Source organism: Lithobates pipiens, unplaced genomic scaffold, assembly GCF_037356315.1.
Source record: "Lithobates pipiens isolate NorthernLeopardFrog02 unplaced genomic scaffold, aLitPip1_a1.2 Scaffold_3, whole genome shotgun sequence".
NCBI lineage: Eukaryota > Metazoa > Chordata > Amphibia > Anura > Ranidae > Lithobates > Lithobates pipiens.
The window spans coordinates 230401852-230416472 of NW_027507790.1; the positions used below are offsets into that span (position 1 = coordinate 230401852).

The 14621-nt window shown below is 42.6% G+C and overlaps 1 protein-coding gene across 1 annotated transcript in view; it reads left to right on the forward strand.

Annotated features, from left to right (window-relative positions):
* The window catches only part of AGXT2 (alanine--glyoxylate aminotransferase 2), a 121136-nt gene that overhangs the window by 95030 nt on the left and 11485 nt on the right, over positions 1-14621 (forward strand). Inside the window, exons 7-10 of the mRNA XM_077462874.1 lie at positions 1739-1832; positions 3550-3650; positions 7628-7720; positions 11751-11883. Coding sequence (XP_077319000.1) covers positions 1739-1832; positions 3550-3650; positions 7628-7720; positions 11751-11883 — 421 coding nt within the window. The remainder of the gene's footprint in view (positions 1-1738; positions 1833-3549; positions 3651-7627; positions 7721-11750; positions 11884-14621) is intronic.

Below are 14621 nucleotides of genomic sequence, written 5' to 3' on the forward strand. Positions count from 1 at the left end.
CCGACCGCCTCACGCTGATATACGTTCCCAGAAGGGCTCATACAGGCAGAATCACATACCTGTATGTGGCCCTTTAAGAGGCGGGCAGCGGGTGCACGGCAAGCTCCATGAGTCGGGTTGTGGGCCCCGTGGACTCGATTGCTGCTGGGATCCCCGCAATCGCCTCACGGGGAGGAAGAACGGGGAGATGCTAATGTAAACAAGCATCTCCCCTTTCTGCCTAGTGACAGTGTCACTGATCTCTGCTCCCTGTGAGCACTGGTCAGTGACGTGTCACACGTAGCCACGCCCCCCCCAGTTAGAAACACACCCCAGGACTCACTGAACCCCTACACTGCCCCCTAGTGGTTAACCCCTTCACTGCCAGAGTCATTTACACAGGAATTAGTGCATTTGTATAGCACTGATTGCTGTATAAATGACAATGATCCCAAAAATGTGTCAAAAATGTCCGATGTGTCCGATCGCCCTCATTACTAGTAAAAATAAAAATAAAATGAATAAAAATGCCATAAAACTATCCCCTATTTTGTAAATTATATAAATTTTGCACAAACCAATCAATAAACGCTTATTGCAATTATTTTACCAAAATATGTGTAAGAATAAGTATCGGCCTAATCTGAGGAAAACAAATTTTTTTTATATATTTTTGGGGGATATTTATAGCAAAATGTAAAAAATAATCTTCGCTCTTTTTTGTTTATAGCGCAAAAAATAAAAACCGCAGGGGTGATCAAATACCACCAAAAGAAATCTCTATTTGTGGGAAAAATAGGACGTAAATTTTGTTTGGGAGCCACGTCGCACAGCCACGCAATTGTCAGTTAAATCGACGCAGTGCCAAATCGCAAAAAGTGCTCTGTTCAGGAAGGGGGTAAATTTTTCGGGTGCTGAAGTAGTTAAAAGTTAGCAGCTACCAAAAGTATAGCTGCTGACTTTAAATACACACTCACCTGTCCCACAATCCAGCGATATGGCCACCTGAACCCTCAATTCTCTCTCTCGCCTCTCCCTGGCATCACAAGTTTGGTCACCCGGCTGTGACAGCTTGCGGCTCCACAGCCGAGTGCGCACTGCACATGCGTGAGTTGCGCTGCGCCTCCTCCACGGCCAGACAATCTTCTGGGACCTGTGACATGTCCTGGAATATTGCAGGGAGGGAGGGGGAGAGGAGAACTTGAGCTCAGCTCCCTTAGGTAGAAGTGGGAACAGGTACCTGTCAAAACTAGGTACTCGCTCCCCCCAGTCCTTAAAGAGGAACTTCCACTTTTGCTTGGTCATGCAACACTGTACACAAATGAAATTTATATCATTTTTTCACACAAATTGAACTTTCTTTTGATGGTATTTGATCACCGCTTTTTTTTTTTTTGCTACTATAGATAAATTTAAAAATACTGAAAATGTTGACACGTTTTTCTTAACTTCTTAATCTTTCTTCATACATTTAGGCCAAAATATATTCTGTACATTTCTTTGGTAAAAAAAATAACCCAAATCAGTGTATATTATTTAGTCTGTGTGAAAGTTATAGAGTCTACAAACCATGATATATAGTCATGGCCAAAAATATTGGCACACTTGCCAATATTTCTTTATAAAGCCCAAATTATTTTTGAATTAGAAATAGAATTTATTACACCATTTAACTTTTGCTTCCCTCTTCCTTTTCATAATTTTTTGCATTATGTTTTACTATTGTGATGACTTCCATTTTTTATCATCCTTATTGTAGACGATGTGTCCGGATGTATTTCGGGGTATATGGGGTGGAAGTCATTGCAGAGATTCCCCAGTGCAGACCACACGAACCTGTTCATGTTCTCCTGGTAAAAGCTGATTCATCATTGTTTGTTGTTGTTTTTTTTGATCTAGTAAAGATATACCTGTATAGACACATAGGACGTGGATTCAGAATGCTATTCATGGAGTGGCTCTAGAGGGTAAACTCTTGTGCGTGGGTGTCTCTGGATGTCTCTGTACTCAGAATTTGAATAATTAATTTTATAAACAAACAGGGCCCATGTCTGCCTATCCATTACAGGCACATGCGTTTGCATGTGTTACCACAACATATTGCAATGCACATCTTGTGTCATACAGGGTTATTTACAAAAGGCAAATCCACTTTGTACTGTTGCTTATGGAAGTGCAGTCACTGTAAATCTAAGGGGTAGATCTGAAATGAGGGAAGGCTCTGCTGATTTTATCATCCAATCATGTACAAGCAAAAATGCTGTTTTTAATTTTCCTTGCATGTCCCCTTCTGATCTACAGTGACTGCACTTACAGTGCAGCTGTGGATTTGTCTTTAGTAAATAACCCCCATAGCATCATTCCTTTTAAGTAGCACATCAATCTACCAGAAGATAACGCCCTAGAAAATGTTGTGCATGTACCTGGTCTGCTGATATACGTTTAAAAATCTGATGTGCAGACAGGCGGTTACCCTTAGCTGAGAAAGCCCCTCCTAGCCTCCTCCAGATGATGGAAAAAAATGCCCATGAAGACTCCTGGGGTGTATGATAACATTTTGGCCTAGGCCAGAAACCAGGAAGCAACTGAAGAAATGTAAAAACAAAAAGTTTAAAACAAGTACTTTCCTATCTATTTAACAGTGGTGGTCCGTCCATAGGGGGCGCACAGGTCAGAGGCTCTAATAGACTTCAAAAAGGGGTGACAATGAATGAATATGCGCTATTGTAACACTAATTCTCCTCCTGGCCAATCAGGAAGTGGGTCTTGAGACCCGTCACCTGATTGACGGAAAGTAAATCTGATCAGATTGGTCCACCAGGAGGAGGAGGGAGGAGATGCAGGGGAAGCGAGGAAGCAGCCACTTGCAGCCCAGAGAGAAGCCGCCTCTGCTCGGAGCACTGCCCACGAGATGGGGGTAAGTGTGGGGCCCCAACTATTGACTGAGTGCAGCCCCCCCCCCATAAAAGAAACACACCAGCACCACTGCTATTTACTAAGGTTAGCAGAATAAGGCTTAACAATAATTAATTAATAACAAAATCTAAATAAATAAAAATAAAGATAAAACAAAACCATAGATTAGTCACATTAGGTGAGCGCATTGATAGCACTATCACAATTCTCATGTGAATGAACCATGCAATGTACCAGCCATGTGAAACGCAAGCATGGGTGCTCCACTGCTGTCATCTCAAAGCAACAAACCGCCCATCTAACTAGCGTGATGACGTGGCTAAGTCCCAACCTACATATTTCATCTCCTCTGAATGTTTTGGTCAAAGAGATGTAGATATGGACCGTAATATTCATCTCTCCAGTGCCCAAACACTTGTTTAGTCTGGTAGGTGATCCATGTAACAATTGATCTGTCATCTGCAGAATCTCACCCTTTACAATAAACCCAGAGCTGACTGCAATGGCGGTATGGAGAGCGGTTGGAATTATTTTAGGGATTACTTTATAAAGCTTTATTTGAACAGTTTCCCCCAATCTGAGGTTATATGGAATGCGGTTCAATGTTTCTTTTATGATGAATTAAAGGCAGCCTCATCACCTCTGTTTTCTCAGGTTCCTGCAATGCCAAAGACAAGTATATTGAGCAGCTTATAGAAACTCTGGATACCAGCGCTGCAAAGAAAGTGGCTGCATTCATCGCTGAACCCATGATGGTAAGTCAACAACATTACTTAGAATAGAAGATCCGGCCTATTACTACTTTTCACCTAAGAGAGCAATGTCCTAAGGACACCATAACGAAATTCAGAAATTAGAGGTTATAGTGTGTGTTCAGTTTTCAAGAACAAACTGAGATTTTTAAACCGTACACCCACATCTATACACAACAGATAAAGGAGTATCATTTTTATTTCACACGTTTGGTCAAATGATCACACTGCATGTAATCAGTTATAGCATAAAACGGACACATTGTTCCTGTCTCTAAACATCACTTATTAGTAGGACAATGACAAAGTAGATCCATTATTTTTCCACTTCCTGTATTAGGGTGACAATGTGTGTTCTGTAGTGAGTTCAAACAGCAGTGTTGTCACCATGTGAAAATTGGATGAAAAATGAGCAATAATATGATAATCTGATAGTTAGCGGACAGCTTTCATCCGAAATTATCCAAAGGGACAAATACAAATATTTTTCTCGTACGATACTAGATTGTACGATTTTCGTTTAATTAGTACAGTTTTAGTCCGAAAATGCAATAGAATACATTACATCACTTCCAAATTTTTATTCTATCCTACAAGAATTTTTATAATTTATTAACCACTTCTTTTTTGATATGGATACTAGCATGCAAAAAAACGCACGGTTATTCATCCGATGATCTCATTGTGTGTACCAGGCTTTAGTCTTTGCACTTTTCTTAAAGCAGAATTATGGCACTGAAGATACCAAGTGCCCTTGTACTAATGGCAGTGCTGCCAATTTACTGACACAACGCCCACAATGTACTGTCACAGCCAAGTTTTTACTGCCATTTCCAAAAGTGAAAAAAAGTTTCATCAGTGCCACCTTAGTGCAGCCTCATCAGTGCCCATCAGTGCAGCCTCATCAGTGCAGCATACCAGTGCTGTCTTATCAGTGCAGTCTCATCAGTGCAGCTTATCCGTGCCCACCAGTGCAGCTCCACCAGTGCAGCCTCATCAGTGTCCATAAGTGCAGCCTCATCAGTGCCCATCAGTGCAGCCGGGATCGTTAGTACAGAAGGGATCATTAGGAGAATCCGGGCTAATGGCACAGACTGAGGATCTCCAGCTGTGACAGATCGTGTAGGTGAAACTCCGGACGCTGTAAAGTCCTGCCTCCTGGACCAGCTCCTGTGATAGACAGCACACTGGTCCAATGCTGGTCCAGGAGGTGGGACTTTACAGCAGCCAGAGTTTGACCTACAAGATCTGTCACAGCAGGAGATCCCGTCTCTGTGTCATCAGGCTGGCTCTCCTAACGATCCCCATTAAGCAGTGAAAGGTGGATGGCTGGCAGGCAGGGTGTTGGGGGCGGTGATATGGAGTGCTGGCAGGATGCAGGGGAGGAGGAGAACACCATCTCCATGAGTGGCACAGACAGGGGGTCTGTGAGACCCCTCCGACCACTACAGCAAGCGGAGATGGAAGTACATCTCTGCTTGGTGTAGATAGGACTACAAATGGGAAGTGCCAAGACCGGTGGCTGAGGGTACAGGAGGAATAGCAGCCATTGGTCTTACAGACAGGAAATCAGGGCAGATTAATGTTTTTTCTACAAAATCATCACGCTATTACAGACTAACTACTGAGCTCAGAAGAAGATGGATGTCATAGTTGGTGAAGGTAGGAGATCAGCAAAAAGGACATAGAAAAAAGTTTTTGCCCGGAGTTCTCCTTTAAGGGCACTGGGGAACATTACTTGTAGCCTTGTACAACACCATATTGTAAAGAATATTTAAACGCACAGACAAAAATATAATATTGCAGCTTACCTATCCTTTGATGCAGTGGCTGCATTCCTTTTCTTTTTTTTCAGGCTAGGAACATTTTCAGATACAGAAAATACTTGTTGAACTTGCCATGAATGCAGTGTCCTTGTCACTTCCTATAAGCTTAACAGAAAGCATAATAACCTAATCTTACTACAGTAAAACCTTGGATTATGAGTAATGTGGTCTGCGAGTGTTATGCAAGACAAGCAAAATTTTTACAGTATATAAATGTCAGGCTAATAGTAGATAACAGGCAACAATTCAGGAGTGAGTCTTTAGTCGGGCTAATACCGACATTTTCTTGACATGTTGGGTCACTTCATGCTTGTATATTTAGACGATATTTTGATATACTCTCCCAATCTTGAAACACATCAGAAGCATATTAGCCCGATACAAAGAGTTCACAGAACAAGAGCATATACCATGAGCAGGTCTAAGCAGAGCACGTCAGCTGGGACTTGTAGTTCACTGCTGCAGATGAAGGTAGATGTTAGCTGGACCTTGTAGTTCACTGCTGCAGATGAAGGTAGATGTTAGCTGGACCTTGTAGTTCACTGCTGCAGATGAAGGTACTACAGTAGAATCAGGCAAAGCGTAATCTAGGCAAGCTGGGTCATACACAGGTAGATCAGAGTCCAAAACGGTACCGAATCAGAAGCGAGCAAGCAGGGTCAAACAAGCCGGGTCATACACAAAATACACAGAGCAGATATCAGCTGGATCAAACACAAGTGTAAACTCTAACACGAGCACTGACTGAATGCTGATACAGGTGATTTAAAGGTGAGCTGGCCAATCACTGTTGTTTCCCAGGCAAAGGCTGTGTCAGGTGAGTTGTGCTGGGTCCTAAAAGGGATCCTAGTACTGACAATAAATTTGGACTTAATAGATGAGCGATATCTTGATATACAAGTAATGTCTAGTCACAACGGAGTAAAAAATAGAATGCCTCTGATGCCCTATAACACTATCAGATTTTTTGCTGATTTTTTCCTTCAGATTTACCAAAACCATGTAATACAAGGGCTTGCATGATTGCATACAGATTGAAACTCCTAAGGTTTGACCTCATATTATATGGTTTTGGTAAATCTGAAGGAAAAACTCAGCAGAAAAACTGATAGTGTGTATGAGGTTTAAGTGTAGCAATATGGTTACATTAATGAAGGTACAACATTTAACAACTCACATGGTTGATGATTAAAACAAGCACATCTAAGTATGCAGGCATCCAGGGTAAAGCTGTCCACTTAGACCGTCCTCCACACCGCCATCAACATCATCCCTTCCACGCTGCGCTCCATGAGCTGTTCAAACCTCGCTTTCAGATCGCTCTACTGCAGGGTAGTCTTCCCGGTCATGTTTGCAGACTGGCAGCGGTGAGAGACAGCAGTGTGGTAGACAGCTTTACCCTGGATACTTAGATGTGCCTATTTTAATCATCAACCATCTGAGTTGCTAAATGTTGTACCTTCATTAAATGTAACCATATTGCTACACTTAGAGGCGTCTCTCTTCTCTTTTATACTCTGTAGCTCCTGCTGGATTTTGCTTCTTTTCCCGGCGGCCATTTGTGGATGGAAATTTTATGGTTCCACATTTCTATATCACATTGCTATAATCTTTTTATATGGACTATAAACTGAAGGACGTATGAATAAATGCTTGTGGAACAAATCATCTGAGTTTCCATTATATGTTATGGGGAAATTTGCTTTGATGTATGAGTGCTTTGGATTACAAGCATGTTAGCGTAACGAATTATGCTCATCCAAGGTTTTACTGTATAATGGAAGTGAACAAAGGCGGGACATATTAGTAGTCCAGTCTATGTGAAAACCATGGCTCATCCATAGATACAGTGGAGGAGTGAGTTTAGCTACCCTAGGGCTGAAAGTGTGTATTTAACGGGATTACCAGGCGAAGATAAAGGAAACAAAAATGTGGAGAAATTAAAACTAATGCAGCCACCACATATAAGAACAAGTATGCTGCAATATATTACATTTTTATATAGATACACTTAAAACAAGGTATTTTTATATATATATATATATATATATATATATATATATATATATATATATATATATATATATATATATATATATATTGCAGTGCTGCATATACCAATACACAAACAAAGTGTCTGAATTTATTTTGCAGGGAGTTGGAGGAGTCATTCAGTATCCCAAGAATTTTTTAAAGGAGGCCTATGAAATTATACGTGGCAAAGGAGGCGTGTGCATCGCAGATGAAGTAAGTGATGTAGCATCCTGATGTTTAGGCAGGGTTGCTATTAAATTTATTTGCCAAGCGATAGTTGCCTTGGCCAATTGTTAGGAGGTCAATTGATTTTGCCCTAATTCTGGAATTGTTGCACTTCTCTTCTGTCGCTAGATGGCTGGGTATCTGGTGACATTAGATAAGGCAAGAGCATTGCAAGGACAGATTAGGAATGAACGGGGTGTCTCAGCCAATGGGCAGGGATTTTCTTGGGTCCCTTGGCCTGCTGGGAGAACCTATTAATTTTGGTGGAGTCAGGTGATCGGGGTTCTGTGGCACCTGGACGGCTGTCTGGGTGGACGTGTGTTATGCTTCCCCCGGGCTGCTAGGCCAGAAACCTAAGGTCTATCCCAGGGACATCTGGCTACTAGGTTGTTTGAGGGTCTATCCAGAAGTAAGAAAGCAGCGTGAGGTTGGGACTGCGGGCTTGTTCCCCCCCCCCCCTTCCTGGCCTGCCAGGCTGCTTGCTCGGGTAATGGTCTGGTGTGGATTTTAGGGGGACCCCATGCCAATTTTTTTTTTTTAAATTAACGTGGAGTTCCCCTTAAAATCGAAACCAGACCAAAACCCATGCTGTTCTGTTTTTTTCTTAATTCTGACGTAGGGTTCCCCTTAACCACTTCAATACACTGTATTATATACTGACTGCACTATATACAGTGGTGTGAAAAAGTGTTTGCCCCCTTCTTCATTTCCTGTTCCTTTGCATGTTTGTCACACTTAAGTGTTTCGGAACATCAAACCAATTTAAACAATAGTCAAGGACAACACAAGTAAACACAAAATGCAATTTGTAAATTAAGGTGTTTATTATTAAAGGTGAAAAAAAATCCAAACCATCATGGCCCTGTGTGAAAAAGTGATTGCCCCCCTTGTTAAAACATACTATAACTGTGGTTGTCCACACCTGAGTTCAATTTCTCTAGCCACACCCAGGCCTGATTATTGCCACACCTGTTCACAATCAAGGCATCACTTAAATAGGAGCTGCTTGACACAGTAAGGTCCACCAGAAGATCCTTAAAAGCTACACATCATGCCGAGACCCAAAGAAATTCAGGAACAATTGAGAAAGAAAGTAATTGAGATCTATCAGTCTGGAAAGGGTTATAAAGCCATTTCCAAAGCTTTGGGAATCCAGCGAACCACAGTGAGAGCCATTATCCACAAATGGCGAAGACATGGAACAGTGGTGAACCTTCCCAGGAGTGGCCGGCCGCCCAAAATTACCCCAAGAGCGCAGCGACGACTCATCCAAGAGGTCACAAAAGACCCCACAACAACGTCCAAGGAACTGCAGGCCTCACTTGCCTCAGTTAAGGTCAGCGTTCATGCCTCCACCATCAGGAAAAGACTGGGCAAAAATGGCCTGCATGGCAGAGTTCCAAGGAGAAAACCACTGCTGAGCAAAAAGAACATCAAAGCTCGTCTCAATTTCTCCACAACACATCTTGATGATCCCCAAGACTTTTGGGACAACATTCTGTGGACCGATGAGACAAAAGTGGAACTCTGGAACTCTTTGGATGGTGTGTGTCCAAGTATATCTGGCGTAGAAGGAACACTGCATTTCATAAAAAGAACATTATACCAACAGTAAAATATGGTGGTGGTAGTGTGATGGTCTGGGGCTGTTTTGCTGCTTCAGGACCTGGAAGACTTGCCGTGATAAAAGGAACTATGAATTCTGCTGTCTACCAAGAGATCCTGAAGTAGAATGTCCGACCATCTGTTCGTGTACTCAAGCTGAAACGAACTTGGGTTCTGCAGCAGGACAATGATCCTAAACACACCAGCAAGTCCACCACCGAATGGCTGAAGAAAAACAAAATGAAGACTTTGGAGTGGCCTAGCCAAAGTCCTGACCTGAATCCTATTGAGATGTTGTGGTATGACCTTAAAAAGGCCGTTCATGCTCGAAAACCCTCTAATGTAACTGAATTAGGACAATTCTGCAAAGATGAGTGGGCCAAAATTGCTGCAGGACGCTGTAAAAGCCTCATTGCACGTTATCGCAAACGCTTGGTTGCAGTTGTTGCTGCTAAGGGTGGCCCAACCAGTTATTAGGTTTAGGGGCAATCACTTTTTCACACAGGGCCATGATGGTTTGGATTTTTTTTCACCTTTAATAATAAACACCTTCATTTACAAATTGCATTTTGTGTTTACTTGTGTTGTCCTTGACTATTGTTTAAATTGGTTTGATGTTCCGAAACACTTAAGTGTGACAAACATGCAAAGGAACAGGAAATTAGGAAGGGGGCAAACACTTTTTCACACCACTGTATATATATATATATATATATATATATATATATATATATATATCCTACAATACAAGATGATCCTGGGAAGAACAGGATCATCTTGTAATGCATATAAGGTGCACCTGCAGAAATAAAGACCTCTACCCAAGGTTGAAAGGAGTTGTAAAGTCAGAAGGTTTTTTTTATCTGAAAGCATACTATGCATTCAGATAAAAAGCCATCGGTGTGTAGCAGCCCCCCTCAGCCCCCTTAATACTTACCTGAGCCCCATCTCCATCCAGCGATGTCCACGAGTCCCTCGGCCATCTGGAACTTTCCCTCCTGATTGGCTGAGACACAGCAGCGGCCCCATTGGCTCCCATGGCTGTCAATCAAAATCAGTTATCCAATCAGGAGGGGGGGGGGGGTCGAACAGCAGCTCCGTGTCTGAATGGCTGCTTGCTGTCTTGCTGTGGGTACACTCGACAAGAGGGAGGGGCTAGGAGCAGTAAAGAGGGACTCGAGAAGAGGAGGATCCGGGCTGCTCTGTGCAAAACCACTGCACAGCGGAAGTAAGTATAACATGTTTGTTATTTTTTTATTTTTTTAAATAACACTTTACAATCACTTTGAGGTGTCAGTGGGAAACCACTATGTAAACAAAAATCCAAATGCTGTAAATGTAACTGACCTCAGCAATAGATTATTATTCGTTTTTTTTTACCAGAAAGCAAGTAGTTGTACGAGAAGACCTGGCTTGCATTCTGGGCTCTAGATGATCCCAAAAGTGTTCAGTAGGGTTGAGGTCAGGCCTCTGTAGAGGTAATTTGAGCTCCTTAACACCCAACTCATGAAACCATGCATTTATGAGGCTGGCTTTCTGCACAGGAGTACAGCCACACTGGAGGAGAAATGGAGCCTTCCCCAAACTGTTACAATAAGGTTAGAAGAGAAGCTCTACTATTAAGCCCTTAGCAGATACTGAAACGCGAGGAGGCATGGGTGGAGTGTCCTCATTTCTGTCAGATCAATAAAGTTTTTTTGAGATACTTGAATTTGCAGTGTGAGGCTTCACATTTGTACAAGTGAGAGTTTTGTGGGGAGCGATGGATCCCAAAGCCATCTGCACCTGCAGCTGAGGTGGATGAAGTACGGGACCTATGAGTGGCACCATGGGATTGTGAAGATAGTTGTCTAATCAAATATCTTTGTATGCTGCAACATGTGCGTCAGCAAACTTTGGTTATATAGTGTAGGTGTGATGGTCAGGTGCCCACAAACTTTTTGCTATATAGTGTTTATACACATATACTTTTTGTTTTGCAAATAAACATGACATTTTAAACATCAAAAAAAGAATACATGACACATGATTCTGGGAATGTGGGTTTTGTAAGGCAAGAACAGCATTAGCCGGTACTTTTCCAACACTCTTATTCAAACATCCAATGATGCCCCCAAGCCTGACCCACTCTCCTGATTCATTCCCGTGTGGGCGCAACACACAAAAATTGCATGCAACAGAATTTTTCCAGCAGGTAAAAGAAGAGGCAGTAAACCTGATGGAAAGGAGCTGAGAGCTCCACCTGCTGGCTGAGACCATAATTGCAAAAAAATTGTATTAGATATTTCAGGAATAATGGACAAACAAAAAATAGTTTTGAGGATTTACTGTCTTATTCCTGACCAAAATAAAGAAAATATGTGCAACCCACTGTAATGAGTCTTTAATAAAAATGGTGATGTTTCTCCTGTAGGTTCAGACTGGCTTTGGCAGGACCGGGGGCCATTATTGGGGGTTTCAGACTCATGATGTCATACCTGATATTGTAACAATGGCAAAGGGTATTGGCAACGGATTTCCGATGGCTGCCGTTATCACCACAGAAGGTTAGAGCATCAAAATTGTACTACAAAGAATTGCAATAGCTTATCACGGCTATCACAGGTGTCCGCTCACAAAACGCAATCATTTCTCCTGCTTTCTGTGGCCTTCCGACAAAAACTCGATTTTCAGTTCACAAGTGTCCTCACAAAGGTTTATTGTTTCTTTTTCTTGTCGTATTGTTCTATGTACCGTATGTAAAAGTCTATTAACACACATTAGATCTTTTTTTTCTGCACTCGTGTGGGGTTATCATACCCAATACCAAAAAAAGTTGGGCTAGTATGGCGAGAGTGAGACTTTGATTAGCTTGTGTATGGATTTGTATGGAGTGGGCATCGTCTTGAAGATTTTAGTCCTTCGTTTAATATACATAGACATTGCATATGACTGGTGTGTTTGATCTACTCCTGGGGAAATTTATCTTGATAGCATAAAATAGGCCCGGGCATTCTAAGCTGAGCAGCCCATTAAAAAAAAAAAAAAACTAATTATAAATAATGGCAACCGGTTTCTCAATTTATTTTGGGGCCCCCCAACCGCTCTTAGACATTTAACATATAGCAGTAAGACTCAAAATCAGTTTACTGCAGAAGATCAGGCAGCAATTGCAATTGGTTGCCAGAGGATACAGCATATTATTACTGATCACTGACTGGTTGTTAAAGGTTACAACACATAATTTCTGCTTCCTCATTCATTGATAGAGGATACTGCACATTATTACTGCTCACTGAGAAAAGTACGACAGGAGATGACCAGAGACTGCGGATCTAATACAGGAGATGACCAGAGACTGCGGATCTAATACAAGAGATGACCAGAGACTGCGGATCTAATACAGGAGATGACCAGAGACTGCGGATCTAATACAAGAGATGACCAGAGACTGCGGATCTAATACAGGAGATGACCAGAGACTGCGGATCTATTACAGGAGATGACCAGAGACTGCGGATTTAATACAAGAGATGACCAGAGACTGCGGATCTAATACAGGAGATGACCAGAGACTGCGGATCTATTACAGGAGATGACCAGAGACTGCAAATCTAATACAAGAGATGACCAGAGACTGCGGATCTATTACAGGAGATGACCAGAGACTGCGGATCTATTACAGGAGATGACCAGAGACTGCGGATCTAATACAGGAGATGACCAGTGTGAAAGGGATCTCTAAGAGAGACTGACCACTTTTATTTTTTATTAAGATCAGTTTTAGGCTGGGTTCGCACTGCTGCGGCTACGAGAACCGGATGTGATTCGCACCGCACTGCAGTGCAAATCACATCCGATTTCTGTGCGATGCGAGTTCAGCCATACAGATAGTATGGCTGAATTCGCATCGCACCCGCCCCAAACTCGCACAGGACCCTTTTTTTGGTCCGCAGCAGAATCGGATCGCATGGGTGTTCACACCATGCGATCTGATTCCTGTCAGAGTTCGCAGATCGCACTGCGATATGCGAACTGATCTGGGGGTGTCATTAACGTTTCACTGACACTCCCAGCAGTTCGCATAGGGCAGTGTGAACTGCCGCCGGGAGGCATGCGATGCGGGAACCCGCCGCGGATTCGTGGTGTTCCCGCATCGCTGCAGTGTGAACCCAGCCTAAAGCATTGCCAGGCATGAAAAAAAAAAAAAAAACACTATCAGCTAAGATACAAAAAACACATTGGAAGGCATGATAAAAAAAAAAAAAAAAAAACATTGGCAGGCATGAAAAAAAAAAAATTGGCACAGGCATGATAAAAAAAAAACACATTGGCACAGGCATGATAAAAAAAAAAAAAAAAACACATTGGCAGGCATGGAAAAAAATAAAACACATTATCAGCAAAGATGCATAAAAAAATATACATATGAGGCAGGCAATAGTGTCACTTACCTTTCTAGTTGCAGGTCCTTTTACGACACTAAGCAGATGAGGTCTCCTCCAACTCCTCCCCCTTCAGTCACATGACCTCTTCTTCATTTCCTCCTAAGGTGAAAGGCTGGCTGGATGGCCGCGGAGGTGGCCGAGGAGATGGCTGTGGTGAGCGGCGCTGGCACAAGGAGCAGTCCAGCCCGCAGCCCAGCCCAGCCCGCAGCCTTTGACTCAGTCTCTGGCAGAAATAAATGCGGCCGTCTCCGCGGAGTCGGCCGTGGAGCTTATGGCAGGACCAGCTTCGCAGTGACATGCGGCCCGGCGGTCCGCAGCCCACCGGGCAAATGCCCGGTGTGCCCTATGGCCAGTCCAGGCCTGCTTGATAGCAATAAAGGAAATAAGAAATTAGAGCTTCTATTGCTGACCTCCTTTTACAAATTCTAGCCTAGCCTGGCTGTCATGGCGAACCTCTGATTTCAGTTCTTTGAGTCACTGACCTGGAACATATATTTGGATATATATTTGTGACTCTTCCTGACTTCCATAACGCTGGCATGCACGGCTCAAATTTCAGCCAATTCCTGCTGAATCAGACAAAATTCAAGCCGTGAGTGGCCCTGTTGTCATCACCCAGCTCAACAAACTCCAAATGAAAAATCAAAGGAGCTCTGTACTGGAATGAGTTCATTTCTTTACTGGTTTGTAAATTTCGCCATACTGTACAAACAATACATTTTAAGCAGAAAAAAAAAATATCAAGGAGGCGAGAGGATTATTCTAAGCTGAACAGTTAGTGTGTCCAATTAGATGCAATTGCTGTTTGGGTATTCAGACAGCTTTGGGTACCGCCTTTAAGAATACAGTATACAGCA